This window comes from Lathyrus oleraceus, chromosome 6, assembly GCF_024323335.1.
Source record: "Lathyrus oleraceus cultivar Zhongwan6 chromosome 6, CAAS_Psat_ZW6_1.0, whole genome shotgun sequence".
Lineage (NCBI taxonomy): Eukaryota > Viridiplantae > Streptophyta > Magnoliopsida > Fabales > Fabaceae > Lathyrus > Lathyrus oleraceus.
Genome location: NC_066584.1, coordinates 272026986 through 272036907, shown reverse-complemented (window position 1 = coordinate 272036907; position 9922 = coordinate 272026986). Strand labels below are relative to the sequence as shown.

At 34.5% G+C, this 9922-nt stretch overlaps 1 protein-coding gene across 1 annotated transcript; it reads left to right on the top strand.

The window, feature by feature from the left end:
- Nucleotides 1-413: 413 nt before the first annotated feature.
- On the top strand, nucleotides 414-1529 carry LOC127095127 (uncharacterized). The gene is made up of 2 exons (XM_051033860.1): nucleotides 414-521; nucleotides 669-1529. The coding sequence occupies exons 1-2, from the start codon at nucleotides 414-416 to the stop codon at nucleotides 1527-1529; spliced, it is 969 nt and encodes a 322-aa protein (XP_050889817.1).
- The last annotated feature ends 8393 nt before the right edge of the window (nucleotides 1530-9922 follow it).

Here is a 9922-nt window from a genome sequence, read left to right as displayed (position 1 = left end):
GTCCATCTAATGAACTTAGGAGGGAAATTCATTTCTCGCATTTTTCCTTCCAAAGCTTACCACTTCACCGTATCATGCGCTTTTTGCAATTCCGTTTGAATTGCATGTTAATTGAAAATTAAAATTTTGTTTTTTACCCTTCCAAATTAACAGTTTTTATTTTCTTTAGAGCCACTTTAGTTGTAGCTTTTATTCCCAATGTATAAATACATTTGTATCATTCCAATTCAAGGTTAATACAAAAATCTATACTCATCCAAATATTACTATTCTCTCTATTTTCTCTCTCAACTTCATCTTCCCTAATCTTCTTTTCTTCCACCATTGTGGAACCTTCAATTTTCAGTTTTATGTTTTATGTTCCAACATTTGGCATCAAGAGCCTTGGTTATCGATCCTAATCCGCTGCAACAATGGCAACCATTTCCAATGATCAAATTCCCACCAATCTCCCGATTCTTGATTCGAAGAACTATGATAAATGGGCAAAACAAATGAGGGTTTTGTTTGGTTATCAAGAGGTGCTTGAGATCGTCGTCAATGGAGTTACACAATTAGGGGCATAGGCTACCGACATTCAAAGAGCTACACACAAAGAAGAGAAGAAGAAGGATTACAAATCCCTATTCTTGATTCATTATTGTGTTGATAACGACAATTTCGAGAAGGTTGGCGATTGTGAATCGGCGAAGCAAGCATGGGAAATCTTGGAGAAAGCATATGCCAGTGCCGTCAAAGCGAAGGTTGTAAGGTTACAAACTTACAAGCGACAATTCGAGTTAACACAAATGGAAGATAAAGAAACGATCAACGACTATATTACGCGCATTACCCGGTTAGTTAATCAAATCAAATCTTGTGGGGAAACGATTCTTGAGCAGAATGTTGTATCGAAAGTATTGCGTTCGTTAACACCGCGTTTCGACAACATAGTTGTGGCTATTGAAGAATCAAAGGATCTAACAACTTTGAGCAAGGATGAATTTCAAAGTTCGTTAGAGGCACATGAACAAAGGATGGATGAGAGAGGCGCCGACAAAGTCAAAGCGGAGATTGCTTTGCAAGCGCGTTTCAATGAGAAGAATAAGAGGTCAAAAGGAAAATTTGCGGCGAGAGGTAAATCAAATTTTCAGAATTTTGGTTCAAATGATTCGCAAAATTCAAAGCATTCGACGAGTGAAAAGGGTGAATGTAGCTCCAAGGATAGTGGTCATAGCAATGGTTTCAAGAAGCGTGATGTGAGTAAGGTTCAATGCTACAAGTGCAGAAAGTTTGGACACTTTGCAAATTCGTGTCGTAGTAAATCGAACGAGAATCACAATAATGAAGACAAGGTTGCTAGGGAAGAGGTAGATGATGAGGACACACTTCTAGTAATGATCACGGAGGGGAGTTATGGCATTACGGATGTTCCGGGAAGCAGCTACTGTAGTGACAGTTTGCGGGACAGCAGCTGTACCGTTCCCGAAAATAGTGAGAAAATGCATTCGGATCGAAATGCATTGGTTACCATTCGTGATGGAGTCTAAGGGAGAGATGAGTGGTACTTGGATTCCGGTTGTTCAACACATATGACGGGTCGAAAATATTGGTTTGTGCAAATCAATCAAGCGGCAAAAGTAAAGTCAAATTTGCCGACGAAACCACTTTAAGCGCCGAAGGGATAGGAGATGTTTTGATCGAAAAAAGGAATGGTGGACATTCAAGGATCAAAGATGTCTTGTATATACCGGGAGTTAAGTGTAATCTTTTAAGTATTGGCCAATTACTTGAAAGAGGATACAAAGTTCGGTTGGAGGACAAGATTTTACGCGTTTTGGATTCAAATGGTGTGTTGATTCTAAAAGCGCTGATGGCTGCCAACAGAACCTTTAAGGTTGAGTTAAAGGTTATGGAGCATCGTTGTCTAGCTACCGCGGAAAGTAGAGATGAGTGGTTATGGAATTACCGTCTTGGTAACCTTAATTTTAGGGATCTAAGAAAGTTGCAACAAAGTGAAATGGTAACGGGGCTGCCACACATTAGTATTCCAACTGAATTGTGTGAGGAATGTGTGAAGGCTAAACAACACAAGAATGTGTTTAGCAAAGATGCGAGTCGAAGAACCAAAGGCTTACTTAAGGTGGTATGTTTCGATGTTTGTGGATCGATGCAAGTAGAGACTTATGGTGGCAATCGATATTTTGTTACGTTCATTGATGATTTTAGTAGGAAGCTTTGGACATATCTTATCAAGAGAAAAGATGAGGTATTTGGAGTTTTCAAGAATTTCAAATCCATGGTGGAGCGCCAAAGCGGTCGGAAGCTCAAAATTCTCAAAACGGATGGTGGAGGTGAGTATGCCTCTAGTGAGTTTGGGAAGTTTTGTGATCTTGAGGGAATTGTACGTGAGGTGGTGCCTCCGTATACGCCTTAACAAAACGGGGCTGCCGAGAGGAAAAATCGTACAATAATGAACATGGTGCGTAGTATGCTTTGTGGGAAGAATTTGCCTAAGGAATTGTGGGGTGAGGCCGTGTCTACAGCCACCTACTTGTTGAATAGGTGTCCCACTAAGAAACTGGAGAAACTCACAGCGGAAGAGGCTTGCAGTGGCTTCAAACCAAATTTGAATCATTTGCACGTTTTTGGATCGATTACATATCGTCATGTACCGGACCAACTTCGGAAGAAATTGGATGATAAGGGTGAGAAGTTGATATTTGTAGGATATCACTCTACTGGAGGGTACAAGTTGTTCGATGGAAGAAATCGGAAGGTCGTCATAACCCGGGATGTGACTTTTGATGAAGTAAAAAATGCAGAAAATGCTGCAGTAACCGGTTATCCAAATAGCAGTAACCGATTACTCACAGAAAATGCAGCAGTAACCGATTACCCTACTGGGAGTAACCAGTTACACAGAGAAGATTTGCAGCAACCGTTTTTTGAATTCTCTGATCCTGAGGCTTATGACACAGTTGTACCAACACCTACAGTAGCGCAAAATGATGTTGTTAATAATGGTAGACCAGTGAGGCAAAGAGCCTTGCCTCATAGACTCCGAGATTACGAAAGATTCCAAGATAACGAAGTGAATAACGATGGTGATTTTGTTCATTTCGCGCTTATGGCCGAATCCGAACCGGTAAATGAGGAGGAAGCCTTAAGTGATCCTAAGTGGATATGTGCAATGAAAGAGGAGCTGGAATCTATTGAGAAAAATGGTACTTGGGAGTTGGTCGATTTACGACTCGGAAAGAAACCGATAGGTGTGCGATGGGTCTATAAGGTTAAAGCAAATCCCAAAGGTGAAGTAATCAAGCACAAAGCTCGATTAGTGGCGAAGGGGTTCTTACAACGAGAAGGTATAGACTATGAGGAGGTATTCGCACTGGTGGCTAGATTAGAGACTATTCGTTTGGTTGTTGGTATTGCGCATAGCAACGATTGGATGGTTTACCAAATGGATGTCAAATCTGCGTTTTTGAATGGTCCTCTTGTTGAGGAAGTCTATGTGGGGCAGCCACCCAGTTTCGTGATAAAAGATCAAGAGATGAAGTATTACAAGCTACACAAGGCACTGTATGGTTTGAAACAAGCTCCAAGAGCTTGGAACAAACGTATTGACGACTTTGTTATTGACATTGGTTTCAAACGATGTGTATCCGAAGATGGAGTTTATGTGAGATCGGATACGAATGATGGTGTGATTATACTTTGCTTGTATGTTGATGATCTCTTGATTACGGGCAACCATGACAAGAGTGTTTCAAGGTTCAAAAGTGAGCTCATGAGAGAGTTTGAGATGACGGACCTTGGTGTCATGAATTACTTCCTTGGCATAGAGTTTCACAAGTCAAAAGTGGGGTTGCTTATGCACCAAAGGAGGTATTCTCTAGATATTTTGAAAAAGTGTGATATGGAGCATTGTAATGCTTGTATTACACCTTGTGAGGCTAGAGTGCAGTTGTCCAAAAGTGATGAGGAGGATGATGTCGATCCAACGCTTTACCGGAGCTTGATTGGATCGTTACGTTATTTGTGCAATACGCGACCGGATTTGGCTTTTAGTGTCGGTATTGCTAGTAGATTCATGGAGAGACCAAAGGTGTCTCACTTGGCGGCGGTTAAGAGGATCCTTAGATATGTGAAAGGCACTCTTGGTTGCGGAATTCTCTTTCCCGCATCGGACACGGGGCGTAAGTGCAATTTATTTGGCTACACCAATTCCAATTGGTGCAGAGATAAAGATGACCGAAAATCGACGGCGGGGTACATCTTTATGTTTGGTAGTACACCAATCTCTTGGTGTTCGAAAAAGGAACCGGTTGTAGCACTCTCTTCTTGTGAGGCCAAGTACATTGCGGCGTCGTTAGGTGCGTGCCAAGCTATGTGGCTTATGAATCTATTGAAGGAATTGGGATGTGGTGATGATGCTGCCACCACACTGTTTGTAGACAATGTTTCCGCAATAAATCTTGCGAAGAACCCGATTGCACACGGAAGGAGCAAGCATATTGAGATGCAGTTTCATTATTTGAGAGAATTGGTTGGTGATGGAAAGCTTAGATTGAGCTATTGCCGAAGCGAAGACCAAGTCGCGGATTTGTTGACAAAGGGTGTGACAAATGATGTGTTCAAGAGGCTAAAGAAGTGCTTGAGCATGACGGACTTGGAGCAACTAAAGTGAGGTGGTGTGTTAATTGAAAATTAAAATTCTGTTTTTTACCCTTCCAAATTAACAAATTTTATTTTCTTTAGAGTCACTTTAGTTGTAGTTTTTATTCCCAATGTATAAATACATTTGTATCATTCCAATTCAAGGTTAATGCAAAAATCTATACTCATCCAAATATTACTATTCTCTCTATTTTCTCTCTCAACTTTATCTTCTCCAATCTTCTTTTCTTCCACCATTGTTGAACCTTCAATTTTCAGTTTTATGTTCCAACATTGCACATATGTGCTTTCTAATATAACCTCTCAAAAAGCTCATGAGCAATAATAATATTATCATTGATCACCTTGCCAGGGACAAAGACTAATTGGCTATCGTCTACAACTTTTTTTATACAATAATGTAATTGCAATCTCTAAACTTGTATACAAATAACACGAAAAACAATAAATAATCCAAAGAAATAAAATAATTATAAAGAATATTATGATGTCTGAGATATATATAGTATGAAAAATCATTTAGACATGGCATTGTAATGAGTTTCTCTCTCTATAAGTTTATTTTTATTTTTAATTTCTTAATTTTAGATTAAACAATACTAAACAAATTGAATATAACATATTCACAAACATATAAATGTCTTATTATCGATTGAATACTAATAACAACAATTATAATATGTAAAACTTATTAGCAGAATATGCAATTTAACTTTTAAAATAAAAATGTGATACATTTATAAGACACAACAAAATAATATTTAATTAATCTAGAAGTATTTGTTCAAATTTACAAGAAAATTTTCATACTTCTAAATAAGATTCTTAAATACAAGTAAAACATGATTATATTTTAAAACATGTGCAATCATTAAATTAAAATATTTTTATTAGGAAAAATAATTCAAATATATATTAGTTAAACTCGTGCAACGTACGAGTAATTTATCTAGTATTTTGTTATTGTTATATATTAGGGTTCTTTAATATTTATCATAGAATATTTTTAAAAAATAATTAACATAATTAAAAAATTTAAAAAAAATACTTGGACAAAATTCAATGTAATTTGGCAATGACACGTCATCCTCTTTCAGTGTTGTATCATAAAAAATTGATATCGTATTTGTAGGATTAAAATTCTAAAAATAATAATTAAAAAAAGGATCGAAAATCCAAATTTAAAAATGAAGAACTAAAGTTACAATTAAAGATTTTTTAACATGACTTTACAAAGTTATGATTTTTCAAGCTTTACCATATTTGTTTAAATCTTATCTCAAATCAAAATTAGAGTTAATCCTTTTCCAAAAAAAAATGTTAAGAGTTAATCGTTTGCAATAAAACACCTAGTTCTTATCCAAACCCAACCATTATCTTGATGAGTATACAAAAAAAAATCTGAGTATCATGCAGCTCAATCTCAATCAAAAGGTCACACGACCCTTCTTTTTCTTTTAATTGTCTTTTTGTTGCTATTTTTTGATAAATGTTGTTTAATATTTTATATACCTTGTTTGCATCAAATTGCTCTAAACTTTCGTCTTCTTGTCCATAATGAATTGAAGTAGTGACATGGAAATTGGACATAATCGAATACTCAATTCTTAATGGTTGAAAGCATAATGATATCTTCTTAATGGACTAACCTTTACCAACAATTCAAATTGAATCATTCCAAGCAACATGACAGGTTTACACAAAACCACACAACAATGAAATCTCATTTTCCATTTAATTATTCTGTCTTAATCTAACTTAGTGGAAATGTTACTTTCTTTATTCAAGATACTTTTAACTTTGATGTTGAAATGTGGCGTAAAATAACTACTACATAGATATATATTTTGTATTTATGTTCATCAATTTTCTCTTTAAGTGGTAAGCCTAGATCAATAATTTCCGAAGAATTCCTTGATGGATCTGTTAAATAATCGACCATGGGGAATTAGTCTCACGTTCTCTTGTACACATTTTTTTATGTTATTTAAGAACTTGCTCATTCAAAGTGTAAGAATAGTTCGATTGTCAAAATAAAACCGATTAGTAAATAGCATATAAGTATATTCTTAAATTTTAACTTTTTTTTTGTTTAGTAGATTCATGGGCAAAATTTCATTCATTAAAAATAAATAAGCATGATATTGTTGAGTTCTAACCTCAGGCCTTACAATTGAATGAAGATTTAATGGTTTGATGGATACCAATAGAAAGAATCTGAAAAATTATTTATTTCCAAGAAATTTGCTACTCTTACTCATATTGCTCTAAAATGATAATCTAGAAGAAAGAAGGTGAAAATCATTTGCGTCGATTTCTCGGACAGTCACTATTATAAAAAATGTCTTTTATCTCAATTGAAAAAGATGTCTTATCTCGGTTTCACAGGCGAGGTAACGAAGAGTGTCATGAAAAGTGCACACTTTACCTTTCGTTTTAAAAAATCTGACGGGTATGTGTAAAGGTGCATAGATTTAATCCCCGAAGAGACATTTTTAGAATTCTGAAATGGTGAAAACACATTTCTCATCGATTTTGTTATTTCACCGACAGATATACCATATTTTTACCTCGGTTATCTTATAAAATCGAGGGGTAAAACAATTTTGAGTTTATCAATTCTAATGTGGATGACTTATTTCACTAAACCATATACTGAACATGTAACTTCTCAAAATTGGTTAGGAAAATAATTATATGAACAATTGTGTTATATATGAAGAACAACTTACAATGATTAGTGATTTTAAAGTATTTTGCAACTCTTCATTTATCTCACGCTCTTTTGTGGTTAAAATCTCTCAAATGTTTCAAGTTCTTTATTCAATACATCATTTTCTATTAACTCATTCTTAAAAGCATAAAATTTGATGCTTTAAAATTTGATGCTTTAAAATATGAACAAATATAGAGTAAAGTTGAACGAAAACTAGAAGTATTGAAGAGATTTTAACGATAAAATAGTATGAGATGAATGATGAGTTGCAGAACGCTAGAAAATCAGTGTAAGATAAGGTTCAGATACAACATAATTTTTCATATTATTTCCAAAATTATTTTAATAGGTTATCTGTCTAAAGAAGGGTTAGTGAAACAAATAATCCACATTAGATATAATAAACCCAACACGATAGAACAAGATGAGAGTTGCGCAAAGAACAACAACAACAAGAACAACAATGTCAATAACAACACCACCAACAACATCAACAACAACAACAACATCAACAACAACATCAAGAACAACAATATCATTAAACAACCTCTAGGTTTAGAGTCTCAACAACAAGAACAACAACATCAACAAAAATATATCAATAACAACAACAAAAACAACAAGAAAACCTCTAGGATTTCGGGTCTCAACAACACAACAACAATAATAACAATAACATGAGTACTGATGTTTGACGCACAATTTCTCTGAAGAATAAGTAAAAGAAAATGACTTTGGATCTCTAAAGAAGAAACGAGAGTACTAAACACATAACATCTTTGTATTGAAGATGATATGTGTTTATGACTCTCGTTATTTATGGCTCTTTTGTTAAGGCATCTTCGTTAGGGTTCTCTTTGTGTTGTTTAGACAAGTGAAATTGAATGCTACAAGTTAAGCTCTCTCTCTCTCTCTCTCTCTCTCTCTCTCTCTCTCTCTATATATATATATATATATATATATATATATATATATATATATATATATATATATATATATATATATATATATATATATATATATATATATATCAGAGAAACATATTCATCTCGGTTGGAAAGAAAACTGAGGTGAAAAGTGGCGTATTTTTACACTTCAAAATAAAATATTCAAGAAGGCGCCACTTTTAATGAGATAAGAACATAAACTAAAGTTATTGAGATTCGAAGCATACACTCAATAAGTTTACCCCTTAATTTTCCAAATAACCGACGTAATATATTGTATATATATTTTTTAACAAAAAAGTAGGGCGCATTCCAAGAATTATACCTCGGTTTTTCAATAGGTGAGGTGAAATTGTTGTCATGAAATGTATTATTTATAATAGTGGACGTTTCACCTTCAATCTTCCTCCCCCTCTTTCTCCCTTGTTGTTTTTCATGTATTTTCTCCGAGAATATAGTAACAATTCTCTACCAAAAGCTTTCTCCTCTTCTGATTTATTATGCTATTTATAGGGGTTAGTAACAGCAGTCTCGCTTAACAAGACCTTTAGCTCGCTGTTTACCATAAAATTTAGTAAACAAAAACAAGTTTCAATTTAATTAAGGGATTAACCTCGAAAAGATACCATGACATATTTGTGTGAATCATAAGCTTTTAAACAATTTTGACATCAATGTTGAAATGTAAACTTTGAGAAAAATAATTGGAATTGAAATGCAGAAAAATTAAAATAAAGTGACTGGAAGTAATTAAATTGCAGAAAATGATTTGAACATAAAGACTTTAATTTGTAAAAAGTGGAATGAATACGTACATTCTCAACTTTTTTTCTCAGTGATACAGATACTACCCTAAAACTCAAAGTGAATTCTACTTATATACTAATCCTAAATTAACCGTCTATAACTGTCGACTAAGAAAAGTATTCCTCGTCTTCACCCTCATGCAACTTCCGTCTTCGACAAGATTCCACGTGTCCTTCAATAATTGTATGATCTTATCCTCCCTACACCTCATTCGACTGCATAGAGCACATCTTGGAAACTCTGAATTTTTCTAAGTACCAAAAAAACTTTCTGGTATTTGTCTAACTGCAATTTCAACCATAATTAGTGCTCTTTTTCGACAAATCAAATTTGTTGGAATCTTCATGGCCATTACTAACCATTCCGACTTGTTAACAAAATCATTATCATATGATATTTATCATATTCTTGTAATTTAATATTGATGTCAAAAATCTGAGATGACAAATTGCCCCCTAAAATGCCATGTTTCGATTTTGAATAAAAAGTAGAAAGGTGGCATTTTTTAATCATATTTTCAACATTGTTCATCTTTTTACGCTAACATCATCATCATCATTACCATTTTACCGCGCATTGTCATTTTTCAAAAAATTCTCTCATAATCCCATCATTGCTCCTATTTTCTATGAGATCATGCTTTTGCATGTCTCATTAACTGCTCCACTCACATCAATTTTTTTCCACTTCTTGAAACACAAAACGCCTCACATTAACACGTGTTGGCTAAGTGTCTGCTACTGGGAAGGAAAGCAACTCTATAAATACTTCCATAATACTCTCTTCTCAT